This window comes from Pterocles gutturalis, unplaced genomic scaffold (assembly GCF_000699245.1).
Source record: "Pterocles gutturalis isolate BGI_N339 unplaced genomic scaffold, ASM69924v1 scaffold258, whole genome shotgun sequence".
Taxonomy (NCBI): Eukaryota; Metazoa; Chordata; class Aves; order Pterocliformes; family Pteroclidae; genus Pterocles; species Pterocles gutturalis.
In genome coordinates, this window is record NW_010117612.1 from 31,401 (window position 1) to 46,933 (window position 15,533).

At 40.9% G+C, this 15,533-nt stretch overlaps 1 protein-coding gene across 1 annotated transcript in view; it reads left to right on the top strand.

Moving 5' to 3' along the window:
- The window catches only part of LOC104463464 (ecto-NOX disulfide-thiol exchanger 1-like), a gene marked incomplete at its 3' end in the record, with an annotated part of 42,746 nt that extends 30,939 nt beyond the window's left edge, over positions 1-11,807 (top strand). Inside the window, exons 2-5 of the mRNA XM_010075822.1 lie at positions 2,806-2,974; positions 4,230-4,234; positions 4,727-4,933; positions 11,548-11,807. Of these exons, the coding sequence (XP_010074124.1) occupies positions 2,806-2,974; positions 4,230-4,234; positions 4,727-4,933; positions 11,548-11,807 (641 nt within the window). The remainder of the gene's footprint in view (positions 1-2,805; positions 2,975-4,229; positions 4,235-4,726; positions 4,934-11,547) is intronic.
- Between the last annotated feature and the right edge of the window lie 3,726 nt (positions 11,808-15,533).

A 15,533-nucleotide genomic window follows, 5' to 3' on the forward strand; every position in this document is an offset into this window, starting at 1 on the left:
TGCTGCACAGGATGGACCGCTGTGACTGTCAGAAGTCTGACTCTTAAAAATGAGACCAAGCAAAACAGCATAGCCTAAGGACTTCTTTGAATTGTATGTTGCCCTTCTACCTCTGACTTTATCTCCCGGCATTCACTAACCATGAATATTTAATACAGCCACCACTGCATCCTGTGGAATAAATGAGAGACTCTGAGTTTCAAAGCTTAATCTGAAAAGCAATGCATACACATCGATATTGAAAAAAGGCATCACACCCAGAGCAAATCCTTTTTCATAAGCCCACTTATTAAAAAAAAAAGTAATGTAATATCATGAGTTTTCATTAATACTAGTCTTCAATAAGCCTAAAGCAAATCCTTACTTGCTGTGCGCTTGCTACGGTTGTTGTACAGAACTGCCAGAAAGTGATGAAGGCTCACAGTCAGTGCGTGCAGAGCAGGGAGCGTACGGCCAAGACAGATACAAGCTCTATTGAAGTAGAGGTTCTCAATCCTCAGTTGTCTTTCCCAGAGAGTAAAATTATGATAAGTTTCACAGGAATCATAATGCTAGTTTTCAGCCCCCACAGAGTGCTTTACACCTACAAAGGGTTATAAAAATGTGAGCTAATCATAGAATCATAGAAACATAGAATGGTTTGGGTTGGAAGGGACCTAAAAAATCATTGAGTTCCAATCCCCCTGCCATGGGCAGGGACACCTTCCTCTAGACCAGGTTGATCAAAGCCTCATCCAACCTGACCTTGAACCCCTCCAGGGCTGGGGCATCCACAACGTCCCTGGGCAACCTGTTCTGGTGCCTCACCACCCTCACAGTAAAAAATTTCTTCCTAATATCTAATCTAAATCTACCCTCTTTCGGCTTAAAGGTGTTACCCCTCGTCATATCACTACACTTCCTGATCAAGAGTGCCTCCCCATCTTTCCTGTAGGCCCCCTTTAAGTACTGGAAGGCAGCTCCCTGGAGCCTTCTCTTCTGTAGGCTAAACGACCCCAACTCATTCATCCTGTCCTCACAGGGGAGGTGCTCCAGCCCTCTGATCATCTTTGTGGTCCTCCTCCGGACTCACACTCCAACAGGTCCATGTCTTTTTTATGTTGGGGGCCCCAGAGCTGGACACAGTACTCCATATGGGGTCTCACAGGAGCAGAGTAGAGGGGGAGAATCACCTCCCTCGACCTGCTGGTCACACTTCTTTTGATGCAGCCCAGGACATGGTTGGCTTTCTGGGCTGCAAGTGCACACTGCCCACGCATGTTGAGCTTCTCATCTACTGACACCCCCAAGTCCTTCTCCTCAGAGATGCTCTCAATCCATTCTCTGCCCAGCCTGTAGTTGTGCTTGGGGTTGCCCCAATCCAGGTGCAGGACCTCACACTTGGCCGTGCTGAACTTCATGAGGTTTGTGTGGGCCCGCCCCTCAAGCGTGTCCTAATCCTCACCACTAGGTGAGTATTATTGTACCAGTTTTGCAGATGCAGAAATTAAGATACAGAAAGGTCAGCAGGCTGACACAGGATCACATAGCTTCTCAGCAGCAGATTTAGCATGAAGAAGTAGCCCTCTCTGTTCATATCCAATTGATCATGCTGCCTTATAGCAAATGTAGCTTAAAAATTCCTGAATACATATGTATAAAAAAAAATCCTAAAGAGTTGTTTCCCTCTTTGCTTCTTCAAAACAAGCTATGAAACCCTGTGTTTACACGTATCATTAAATATTTTCCAGTTACTAGCCAGAAACTCACCAGAAAACCTGTATAACACCAAAGTAATGCTCTTCTTTTAAATAATTGATGATGCCAAATAGCAGCAGTGTTATGCCAACAAAGAGATCGGTCTCTCAAAATATTTTATTCATTATGCCTCAAGAAACCCAAAGCTGTGTTTTTAATGAAAGCAAATTTCGGAAGTTGGCTCTCAGTTCATCTGAAACATCTGCTTATTACAATTCTTGGTGTTACAGCACTGGTGCTCCCCAGTAAATCTTTCAGTTTTAAATAATATGTATGTAAGTCTTGGCAAAGAGATCAGGAAGGAGAAAGAGTAACATTTGCCAAATATGCATTTTACTTTATGGGCCTGTAGTGATATATTTTAATAATACATGTGTTGAAGAGACTCTACTAATCCGATTAAATAACAGGACAAGAAGGAATTAATTCCAAGGTTCAAAAAGACCCCATTCTATGCAGCTGAAACTTTATATTCCAGGATAAAATGGTTAGAAGTCTTGGCTAACTACACTTCTATAAAACAGCCAGAAATGGATCTTTCTCTTTAGTGTTCATAAATCAAGGTCACTTATGTGAGAAGCCCATGTTGTGATAAATCTCTCTGACAATTAGATGGAGAGGGCATATCGATGTTAAATTATATTCTCTGTATGCTGTGGTCAGAAGGCAATGTAAACACCACAGTAGCATTATGAAACACAAAATTGCATTCCAGATAATAACAGATATTCATGGTGCGTGCTTTTACACTTTAATACGCTGTGTTTTACTCAGTCATATTAATATCTTAAATTATGTAACATTCCCTTCTTTATGCATTTTTTTTTTTTTCACTGAAAATGTACCTCCCTCTCCCTTTCCCTCTCACTTTCTTTCTCTCCTCCCTATTGCTCTGCCTTTTGGCTTTTCTGTTTTTCCTTTTCCCTTCTACTTTTTTTTTTTTTTTTTAAAAGCAATGCTTGGGGGGAAAAAAAAAAAAAAAGCCTAAAGCAAAACTGTCTGTGTAAGAAAACAGTAACAAGTAGTTTCAAGATTTATAAGCCAGAATTTGATGTTATATATTTACAGATTCAATCTGTGTACCAGGATTTGATCCAAGCCTTAGCATGATGACTGGAATCACTCCAATTAACCCAATGATACCAGGCATGGGGTTAGTGCCGCCACCACCACCAACAGATGTGCCTGTAGTCAAAGAAATAATTCACTGCAAAAGCTGCACGCTCAAAAAAAGTAAGTGGATCTGATGACAGAATGTTATTTTCATATGGTGCATGAAAAATGTTTTATCTAATAGAAATTAGTGGTTTTAAATAGAGTGTAGACAAGCGTGGTGTTTCCTTCTAAGGTCTACTCTGTGTGTAAAGCATAGTATGGTATCAGAGCATATTTATTCATCTCTGTAAGGTCGTGTAAAAAACCTACTCAGTTTGTACAAAAAAGAAAAATAATTATTTGAACAAAGCTAACAGAGCCTGAAGGTCTACATTTCTCATAGTAGAAATCTGTCTTTCCTTTGGATCAGAATGTCACAAAATATAACAATTATACATATGGTGTTGAACTTCTCTGTGCTCCCCTTCAGGTGCCCACAGTTAGATGGGACCAATCTGGGCTCATGACCCTGAACACAGCACCTAGAAGCCAAATTCTGACTAGCTCTGGTCCCTACCTGGGGATATGGAGGAAAAGGGGGAGTGTGGCTCTCCTCTTGCCATTTTTTAGGGGGCAGCATGGCAGATGAGTTCCTTCTCCTCTTTGAGAGCAGGGACTAGGCTTCCTTCTGCTTCTTCTGGGACTTTATGCAAATGGAAAACTCTTATGACCAACTCACCAGCTCAGGCACAAAGCCCAGTTTTGTGTATGTTAGCCCCAGGAATTTAGCTTCAGAGCCAGAGCCATCAGACCAGCAGCTTTCACTATCACTGTGAAGACAAAAGAGAAAATTAAGCAAATAGTCTGGTGCTCTGGATTTGCCATGTACCCAGATCATGGTTTAATCAAACTGACTGTGTGTGTGAATATGTATATATATGTATGGTTTAAGGTTCTAACCCTATTTACTGTGTTAAGAGACCAAAACTAAGTCATATCAATCAGATTCCTTCTTAGGGAATTACTTTTAGAGGAATGTTCTAGTAATCTACATATAAACAAGGTGAAGTTTTATGACAGAGTATATTTTTTATACAGCCTTCAAAAATTCAATAGTTTTCTGATTTAAGTGTCTATATATGCTATTATACATTTACATAAAAATAACATTTCTAGCCACTCCACCTCATGAGCACTTGTAAACAGTGAGGTTATCCTTCCCATGCGTTGCTGTCCGCTCCATTATCTGGCAACAAGACAAAACAGATAACTAGCAGAGCATTTTCATCATGCTGTCACTTTGTTGTGTTTCCCACTTTGTTTTTCTGTTTGCTTTGCTCCTGTACTCTGAGACAGAAATTAAATTATGCTAAGACCAGGCAAAGGTGTCCATGCAGCCCGAGTGCCCAGGGTGTATGCAGCACAGGTTGGCTTGCAGGGGGCCCACACACTTGGCGAGTGTGACAAGTGATGGGTATGAGCCAGCAATGGTAACATTCAGAATTTGAATGTACTGGACCAGTGCTTTAGATGTGTGCTCAGGTTCTAATCTGTTGCAGAAGCTCCCCTGCTTTGACATACAATATTTTCTATTTCTTGTGTGATGACGCAGGGAAAAGAAAAATTCTTTTAGACCTTACCGTCTGTCCTGGAGAGCAACCCAAAGTAGCATGAATTAATCTCTGAAATGCCACCTAAAACTTGAAAAGGTTTAGATTCAAGTAATCAGTTTTGGACAATCTCTGCAATATTCAATTATTTTGCTTCTCCCTCTCTCCCACCTCCGTGCTATGTCAAATAACTGTTGCTGCCCAGAACTGATTAGGAGAATTAATAGAGCCAATGCATCAAAAGACAAATTTTGTATTCCAATGTGATTTCTGTTTTGACTTAGATCTTCCACCACCTTCAACAAGAGAGAGACCTCCTGGGTGTAGAACAGTGTTTGTTGGAGGATTACCAGAAAATGCAACGGAGGAAATTATTCAGGAAGTCTTTGAGCAGTGTGGAGATATAACAGCAATTCGGAAAAGCAAGAAGAATTTTTGTCACATTCGTTTTGCAGAGGAGTTCATGGTTGATAAAGCCATTTACCTTTCTGGTACTTCACATTCTTTAATGGATTTTCCTTGCTTCTCATTTGTATTTTGTGATGCTAATGTTTGCTTATTTTCTTAGCTTTTATCTCAGCAAGCCTTTCTTGAGCTCAGTGGCTGTAGCTTGGAGTAGCAAGGGGCAATTCTGTATTTCTCTGTGTCTGCCAACACTTGTGTGAGGTTTTGTATGTTGCTTACCCAGGAGCAATTTCCTGCCATCCCACAACAATGCAACAGATCCTGAAATTCACTACAGAACAATCATGTTTTTGATTTGCATAAGTTTATATAGTTTTGCTCACAGGTTGTGGAAAGAGGAGGGCACTAGGCCAGGTATGCTGCTGTTTTCCAATGCCAGTTTCTGTGATAGGCTGGCAATTTCATTGGCATATTTTTATAGATTTGCGGTGCAGCCTGAATGAAGTCTGCCTTTATGCATGCATGTATTCAGCTACAGCATGGATTAGATTCTGAGCTCCATCTGTAGGCTACGTCTGTTGCCTCCCAGGACAACAAATGCCACAGAAACTCAGGTGTAAAATTTCAGAATCTCTTTTATTTTCTAACAAAGGAACAAAAAAAATAAAACTACCCCAAGGGGAAAAAAAAAGAAAAAATATTTAAAACAGTTCTGAGTTTCTGTATCAGGCTTCAGTGACTGTCAGTGCCCTCTTAAGGTTACAGGCTCCTTCATATGAGGATGGGCTTCCTAACTGAGCCTTCCTTCACCTTCCTGAGCCAAATCCCATCCCTGTATGTATTTATCACCACAGGCTGGTTCGTCTCTCTTTCTATGTCCTGCGGAGACCCATAAGCTTTGTTTTCCCCCACAAGTGCAGTGCAACACTTTCACCCTCACATGCAAGGTATTCTCAAAAAAACAAGGGCCAGAGACTTCTTGGCCAAGACAAGCTGACACAGACTAGCCTACAGCCACACACCCTATGTAGGGTGATCTCAAGAGGACACACTGGGACCACCCAAAATGAAGCTAAGAAGGCAGCTAACAATTAGGGAGAGCTTGTCTGAGCTCACAGCCTCCTGGCCATCTTCTGTTTAGCAGTAAGGACATAACCTCAGTATCCCATGGGTGTCAACTGGAGGATCACACAGCTAGAAACAAGGTCTCTCAAAAAACCATCAACTACATCTTCAAATTGAAGAAAAAAAGAAAGGAAAAGAACATCTGAACTTTTGAAATTGTGTGGTCAGGAAAAACCTATCTCCTTTGTTTCACAAGGGGTTTTGTGCTTGGATTTTATTGGGTTTTTTTTCTGATTTGGCTGATTGCTTTAAATATCTGTTGGAAGAGCTACAGAGAATTGTGAGGTTTTTGAGGTCTGTATAAAGATTTATTTCAAATATTGCTGTATTTTCAGGTTTCTTCCAAATCTTAATTCCACTCTGATTTTTTCTTCCTTCTTTTTTTTTTTTTTTTAATATATTCACTTAATTTCTTCCTCTCTCCTCATCCTCTCTTCCTGTTTTCCATCCTTCCTGGTGTTTGTTTATTCACACTTACTGGTTTCATAATACTGCCATTCATTGGGGTAGGTTGCAGACATCTCAGTAATAAGAAGCAGTAGCACATTTCCCAGCTTCCAACTTCTGCCTAGGGGGCCCCGTCTCCACAAGTAGTGGAGAAGAGGAGGGGTACATCAGATTCAGTAGGAGCTGGAATTACTGTATATGGTGAACAAAACAGTGGCAAGAAAGAGAGCAAAGAAAAGCTCAGAAACATACAGGCTGCCACCCTAGGCTAGAGCCAGTGTCCCTCTAGCTCAGTTTCCTGCTCCTCAGCACTTGACTGCACTCTTTGCTTCACTCCAAGTCAAGTTTTATTTTAATTTTCTATGCCTTAAATCCTGGAGGACCAGATTGTATGATTAGTAAGAAATTCCCTGTGCTGCCCTGTGTCCTCATTCATAACGCACTGGAGTGTGCATTCAGAATAAGGAAAATGAGAGGAGATGTAGGTGGCAGATTTCCTTCATCATCCTGAATTTTATGCCAGTTTATTTCCATGTTCCTGATCCATCCTCCCTTCTTTTGTTTCTTTTCATCACAGTTGCACCCCTGTCTACACTTCCTCTTATTGTCCACTTCACCCTCTCTCTGCAGTCTTCCTTCCCATCTGTCTTCCTCCACACCTTTTCTTTAGTCTTCTAAAGTGTTGTACTTAGTGTCTATGACCAGATCAGGGAAAGAACCAGTGAAGCTGAGAGGGAGTGGGGAGAAAAGTAGGTACACGCTGCAGACAAGCTTCTCTTCTTTTTGCCACCAGCACAGATTTCCACAAAGCTCTGCAGATGAAACCGTCAGCACTGCTGTCCCCCAGCACTTCAGAGCAGGGAGTCTGGCAATGGGCAGGGACATGTTTTATTTGTACTGAAATATGATTTTTTTTAACCAGTCTTTATTCCATTCTCAAACATAATGTATTCTGAAATGGTGGGTCTAAAGCATATTGTTAAGGCATTTCTTTTCCCTGTAAGAGACAAAAGAGACATACAATCGGAATTTGTGTTTAGTATAATATGTATGTTATATTAGGAGAAAGTCATGCCTTTGACATCTGTAATATAATGACAATTTTGTCTATCTAATGAGTTTTATCTGTCTATCCCATCTAATCTCATCAAACTTAGTATTTATCCCGTGCTTACCATCAGAATAGTGCAAGTGATTACAAAATCCATTAAATAGTTTAATCACTGATTTTTTTCCTTTCTATTCACAAGTAAACATGTCTGAAAAGGAGACTGAGAGATGGGTAGAAGACTCTGATAAAAAAGTTGACTTGAGGAAGGGTGATTTTCATTTAGCCCTGAAAGTTACATTTTGATCTCCTGAGGAAAAGACTTTTTAAAATCGACATAACAGCCCATGAGAAAGCTCTTTCTCCAAACTGTATGTACTTTTGTGGCTGACAGTTCAGTAGCTCCTGAAAATATTGATGGCCCTGGACTTGAAAATACAGGACAAACAGGTGGCTTGGGACAGACCTGTTTATACCTCAAAAGCCCGAGTATGGATTTTTCCTGTACTGATATTTTTCACTGTGGGTTTCCATTTGGTACTGTGTACTGGTTTTATTTTATGGTATTGATGATCATCAACACTCTGATCTAGATCCCCAATTACAGAGCAGCTATTGACCGGTCCCCAGTATAGCAACACTCAAAGGTAAGTCAAGCCAGGTAGTTTTGACTAGACCTGTGATATGGAAATACTGTGTTTGATTTTTACTTAGTACCCTCATTAATTTTTCCTGTTGCTGCTCCTTTAAAGTGCAGATCTTGGCATGTTCCTTAAGTCTTTTCCTCTGCCATTGTGTGTGCAACTGAAACCTAAAATGACAAGCCAGGCACACAGTTAGTGCTAGCTGGAGTCCTGCACAAAGAGGTGGGGAAAGAGGTCTGTGAGGGCAATTCATTGCCCATACATGAAGGGGAGGCAGTGGCATGTGGTTCTCTCATACAATAAAAACCCTCAAACATCAATAAGAAGTCATGGTATTGGAAAAGAGCAAGCCTCCCAGCTGCCCCGCAGCTCAGAGCTGCTAACACAATGTATGCCTGAGGATCCCATATATGAAACAGGACCTGCCAGTTGTGCACCCCTTGCTACACAGCATCTTGCTGACTATCAGTCCATCAAGGAGTCTGTTCTTCACTGGCCAGGCCTTTATTCCTGTAGTATCCACAAAGTCTGATTTAGGACAAGCCATGCCAAAGGTGTTTGCTTTTTTTTTGTTAAGGGAAAGATGCCAAGCCCTGAGTGACCTGATCTGACTGTGAAGTTGACCCTGCTCTGAGAGGGGGATTGGACTAGACAACATCCAAGGTCCCTTCTGACCCAGGCTATTCTAGGTTTCTGTATTCGTGGAAACCTCCTGGCTGGCCAGCTACTTTCTGTCTTAGGACTTAAACAAGCAGTGAGATCATCTCACTGTGATTCATGGGCAACTTAAAAAATCTGTTAATTTGAAGGAACTTAAACTGTTTATCTAAAGGGAACCGTTTGTCCAGTGCTACTCAGGGTACCGAGTTTTGTACTGCAATTTACACTATTCTATGTTTTTTTCCTATCATCCCCATTTACTTCAAAAATGAGGACCGCTTTAGTAAAATTCAGCTTTGCCAGTGCACATGCAACCTGTAGTTGCACAGTCCTTTTCATTAGCTCTTTATTCAGATTAAATGGGGCTTTGAGGTCCACAAGAATCTTGCATCCTGCAGTACTGCCTTTCTCGGTCTGTCCATGCCTGGAGGCAAAAGACAGGGGAGAGGAAGAGAGATTGTGTCTTCCTGGAAAGTACAGCCGGCTGTGAGACCTAATTTTAGGTTCACGAGACCTTGCACCTTGGCAGTGTCCTTTCACATTGCTGATAATGCTGTTTTGGCACAGAGCAATCACTATTTGAGGAATGCAGCTGGCAAGTTGAACTGTGTGGGGGGGTTAACATTTGTCACAGTTATCAGGGTAGCTGCACCGCTGACCCCTTTTGGCTGGCCCCTTCATGCCTACGCCTCTGTGGATAAAACCACATAATTACCCCCTCATTAAGAGGGCCCAGCTCTCAAAGGTCACCCACACTCTTCTTCTATTATGTCTCACTGCATAAAGTGTGTCTGTAATTCTTCCCTTCAACACCTTGTGACTAGAGCTCCATATATGACCACAAATAGCCTTCTGGGGGAAAAAGTAGTGTTTATTCCTCTGCACAAGAGAAAGCAGAGCAAAATAGAGGGGCTTTAAAATAAACAATCCCCTTGTTTGCCTCTCTTGCAATAATCAGTCCTGCTTTACCCTAAGCTTGTGAACCTTGGAGACCAGATTTGGTAGGTTCTGTGGAAGTGAAGCCTTCTGGCTTTGATGGACTTTGGAAGAACTTAGCTTGAGTTTTTCATCTGGTTTTGGAAGCCTTGCTGGAAAATGAAAGTCATACCTCTTCCTCACTGGCAGACTGCTTAGCTGAACTCCACAAGAGGACTGAAAGGAAAATGTCAAATCAAAAGGCACACAGATTGTTTTTTTTTTTGGAAGGATCACTAAATATATGGATATTTAATATCTTTAAAGCTATTGTCACATATGTGCTGTAGCACAGACAATCCCTTGTATTCATACAGCGAGATGTTTTTACAGCAGTAACATAAACAGAGAATAACTAGATATGCATTTTTACAAAGATGCTCCTAATCTGCTACATGAGCCTTAACTTTGCTGTCCCTGGAGAGAGTTCAAAACTGAGTTTTAACTGTGGTGGTGAGGTGCTGAAGCTCTTCAAACTGCAGGCAAACTGTGAGACTGAAAGGTAGATTCTCTTGGATCTTCAAAAGCAGCAAACACCATTTTTCCTGACATTTCAAACAGGAGTTTCCTGCTGCTGGAGCTATGCAGTGGTTGTAGCCGCATGTGTTTCTGAAGAGCCTTCTATATGCCAGCTCAGCACACAGCTCATCTCTGCAGCATCCCATGACTTGGGAAGTCTCTGCTGGGCTACTCTGCTTCTGAGGCTACTGCGGGGGGTTGGCATGGAGAAATTAGAGCTAGCCCTCTCCAGACTGGTTAATTTTAATTTTTTTTTTAAAGTTAGAGAAACTACTCTGCAAGTATCTTTTGGCCTTGGAAATAAAGCTTGAAAAAAAATAGGTGCCCAGTGTATATTCTTCCACAGTATGGTCACGAAAAGCTCCTTTTATAGCTTTGGCAGGGTTTGTTTGTCCTCTGACAACAGTGCAGAGCAGGGCCCTGTTGTACTGCTGTGTAGTCCTGACTTAAAGCCTTTGCAGTCTCCTAGCTTTCGCATATGATACATTGACCAAATTATGAATATGTAGAACATCACTAATGATGAGTCACAACAGGTTTCATTATTTTTTTCTGAGAGGTGTCTTGCAAATGCCTAATAAATCCATCCACACTTTTAAAATTACTTTAAAGAATACTAAACTTAATTCATTTGTAGGTGGTTTATATTTGTTGCCAGAATATTGCCAATAGGGAATTGGTAAGTTTGCAATTGTAAAGCCTCCAAAATTTGAGATCTAGCATCAATGCAGATATGACACCATCCTCTTTGTCACACAGGAATTTATATAGCACACTTTTCTCACTCATCTGTAGTCATGATTTTTATAAAATTGAGCTTTTACCCATACTTCCAATTCCTTTTGGCTGTCTAGAGAAAAGCACTAAACTGTACATTATCTCAACAGGATCAGGTGAAGGAAGACTCTACATTCAGACCAAAACAGATTTTTTTTTCAGTGGTTGCTTTTTGTTTAGATGGCCTTTGCACTTATAAAGGTTGGGACTATCAAGCAGAAAAATTACATATTTTGAGAGACCTCTAAACAGGAATGTAGATTCTGTACCTTTGGGTCGACTCTTCAGCTCCTCTACTATGTTGATAGGTGATACAGAAAATAGCGAGGAAAAATGAGTGGATGAATGTTTGTCTTCCTGTGAAAACACAGTGATTGATAGATCCTGCGTAGATATGTGGGAATCATGTACATTTTTACTTAGCTGTACTTGAGGGGGAAAAAATAAAGAAGAAAACAATAAGCAAAGAAGTCCTGCAACAGTTAGTTCTGCTTGTTGATTTCAGGTTACCGCATGAGATTAGGATCTAGCACAGACAAAAAGGATTCAGGTCGCCTTCATGTTGATTTTGCTCAGGCAAGAGATGACTTTTATGAATGGGAATGCAAACAAAGAATGCTGGCCAGAGAGGAACGCCACAGACGCAAAATGGAAGAAGACAGACTGCGCCCTCCTTCTCCTCCGGCAATAATGCATTATTCTGAACACGAAGCTGCTTTGCTGGCTGAAAAATTGAAAGGTAAGCAGCATTTGATACTTTTCAGTGTATTATTCCTTAAGAGCAGGAGCCATCCAGAAGTCAGAGCAAGGGAACTGATTTCTCTCTGATGTATTTCATTACTTGCCCTGTTAGCTTTCCCCCATTCCTCTGCCATTTCTATGCCAATGATAATGATACTCACCCACCTGCTAGAAATGTATAACGTCTGTCCATCTGCCTATGCTGTAACAGCTAAAACTCAACCTTCAGAATACTACAGTGGGGTTTAATTCTGTTCAGTTGCTGTCATCATCTGCCTTGGAAATGCTCTCATAAGAAGACAACCTGTTACAAACATAATTAATATTAAAGGCCTGATTCTTAAAATGTCTTTATTCCTTGACTGATAGGTTACTACATTACATTCATGCAATTGTGCCAATTCCTGGCATTTAAATTTCCCTCATGAGCTGCATTTTAACATGCCCCTCAGTTGCAGTAGTACAACTTATCTCTGACACACACCATCCAGTCCTTCATTCCCTCTTTAGGGTTAGAATTACTTGTGCAAGATAACGTCTTGTTTTGGTATGTGTTTGCTTGCTTGTTTGTTTTTTTCTAGGTACACTTACCAAGTTAATGTTTTTCAAGGATACAGGTTAAGGATTCCTGTCTTTAATGCTTAACATAAAAAGTAAAAAGCAAAGAAATGCAATTATTCATAGTAAAGAAATTAAAAAAAAAAAAAAAAGATCAAGCAAACAACTCCCCATGCCCCTTAGAGTTGTGTTTGTTTTCATTTAGTGTTTAACAATTGTGTTTGGCATTCTTTCTCCACATGGTGGCCAAGCACGTTGCTTACTGTGTGCCAGATCACAAGAAACTGTGATACTTGCCACTGTTTCAGAATTATCCTGATTAAACTTAGGCTATCTAGCTGTCAACACACTGGCCTCTGTTCTAACTATGAAACATGTTTGAGAAGCCAAAGGACAGCTCGAAGTGTAGCATCCTTGGAGCATGGAGCAGAGATGCACCCTACTGACTCTTTGAGTACTGCGTTGGTTGCTGTTAGTTGTTGCTGTTACCTCGGTCTGTTATTCATTTGTCTGACTGATATTCTCACCACATACACTCATCTATTAAATAATTCATTAAGTAACTGGGAGATTGGTAAAATAATCCAGATGTATTAGTAGACCAGGAGAAAAGGAGGAAAGAGGCCCAGATATAAGAATTTTTAATTCTTACCCGGCTTCCTGTCCAGCTCCTCCAGAGGTTATACAATACAATACAATATGGGGTTTTAGATCCATCTGTTCCCAGAATCTGTTTTCAGTTGAATATTTTAGGAATTAATGTTTTATAGGGAAGTTTTTCTTTATGTAGTAGGGCCTAGAAGTTTCCTGAACTAAGCCAGAAAATGCAAGAAGTCTGGACGATTTCTTCCATATGGCTAGCCATTGCTCGGGGTGACTGAATGTGGGTTTTTGCAAGATGTTAAAGATGGCTATATTTAGAAGGGTTGTTCTTTTAATTCTGGGAACTTTCCATACTTGATTAAAACTTATTCCAAGCATTTAGATCTTTGGTTCTCCTGAGGGACATTTGACCAGAGCTTGGCATATATGCACAAGTTTCATATAGAAGTAGTTTGAGCACGATACAAACCAACACCATGTACATTACTATTTCTCTGGAAATAAAGATAAACTTTCAGAAACATACAGAATTAAATATAATAAATTAAGAGTCCAAAAAGCTAAGTTTATTTTTATCGGTTAGAAAATAATTAAAATCCATCAAAAGAACACATTGCAATTTTTAAAACTTTGCTAATTAGCAATTGCCTTGTAGTGAGATTAATGGTGCCAGCCCTGGATATGTACAGATTGTTGGGGATGGAGAAGAAGCTCCCTCTCTTCTCACTGGTCATGAGTTGTCTCCTGTACTAGGTATGCTAGATAGCAGAAGTGGGGTTCAGTCATTAGACTTGTCTGCTTTACCTTTCCTGTGGGATTATAGCCAGTATCTGTAAGGCAGGGGTAGAACATTATGGTCTCCCTTAGGCACTATGGATTCACCATACGAGCCCTGTGTGACATCCTAAAAACAGAAGTAAAGCAACACTAAAGAAACTTCTTTAACTCTGGCAAAGGGCAGTTCATATCATCATACTTTCACAATATAAATGTAGGCTTCAGTGAAGCTAAATATATGTACACACACATTTACACACACACACACACATATATATATGTATATAAAACTTGGCATCAAAATCTCAGGTCTCTGGATATCACCAGATTTGCATTTCTGCAAAAGCCCAGACATTTCATCCTAAAGGAAAGAAGGATCACAATATATCTGTTATTGTCAGGATTTACCTTGAAAGACTGTTTTTGAGCAGATGCTTTGCATCTTGTTTTCTTAAGGAAAGTCATGACCTTCCCATGGTACCCACTTCAAAAGACTCCTGAGGTCTGCTGCCAGCTCATGAGACAGAGCTGCAGGTGCCCAACATGCAGATTTCAGCTCCTACAGTGCCTCCAGAGCTTCACTGAGCAATACTAGCTGAAAAGCAAGCCAAAATAGCTAAACATCTGTCAGCCCAAGATACTGATTTGCAATCACAGATGTAGACAAGTTGGTCTCAATCCAAGCAACTTTTGTTGTCAAAATAACCTTGGATAATCTTGACAGCAAGGAAATCTGATGGTGAGCAGAGATGAACTAGGCTCATCAGACAGTCCCCTGTTGTGGTCTAGATATTTATTGAGTCTATAACAGAGGTGACAATATCTTTTTTCACCTTCTGCAAACTGCAGAATAAGACTTAAAGAAATCATTGGTTTTGTGTACCAAACTTGGCTGGAAACTCTCACCCCAGTGTTGTCAGCATATTCCTATTCCTCTCATGTGCTGAAATCACCTGGTACAGCAGTAACTGTAATAGAGGAGAGTGAGTGAGAGAATACAGAGGATCTTTTATGGCTGTTGTAAACAAAAGTCCATTATAAAATTTCAGCCAGGTGGTCTCTACTGGTGTGGAGCTTCATAGAAAAAACAACTGGTTTCTCAAAATGCACTGCCAGGTGACTGGGGCTGGGAGCTTGCTGCATATGAGACCTTGTATACATACAAAACCATGAAGATTTATGACTTTATGTCAGTGATAAAAGGAGGACTAGGGAAAATGTGGGCCCCTTCTGGAAGGGAGCAAGAGACGTGTCTACCCAGGATACTGAGAAGGCTGAGGTACTTAACGACTTCTTTACCTTAGTCTTCACTGTCAAGAACTCAAGCCACACCACCCAAGTTGCAGAAGGCAAAGGCAGTGACTGGGAGAAGGAAGAACTGCCAGCTGTAGGAGAAGATCAGGTTCGAGACCATCTAAAGAACCTGAAGGTGCACAAGTCCATGGGACCTGGTGAGATGCATCCGTGGGCCCCAAGGGAACTGTCAGAAGAAGTTGCCAAGCCACTATCCATCATATTTGCAAAGTCATAGCACTCTGGCGAATTTCCCACTGACTGGAAAAGGGGAAACAAAACCCCCATTTTTAAAAGGGGAAATAGGGAAGACCCGGGAAACTGCAGGCCGGTCAGTCTCACCTCTGTGCCTGGCAAGATCATGGAGCAAATCCTCCTGGAATCTGTGCTAAGGCACACGGAAAACAAGGAGGTGATTGGTAACAACCAACACAGCTTCACCAAGGGCAAATATTCATCAGCCCCTTGGATGAGGGAGTAGAGTACACCTTAAGCAAGTTTGCTGATGATACAAAACTG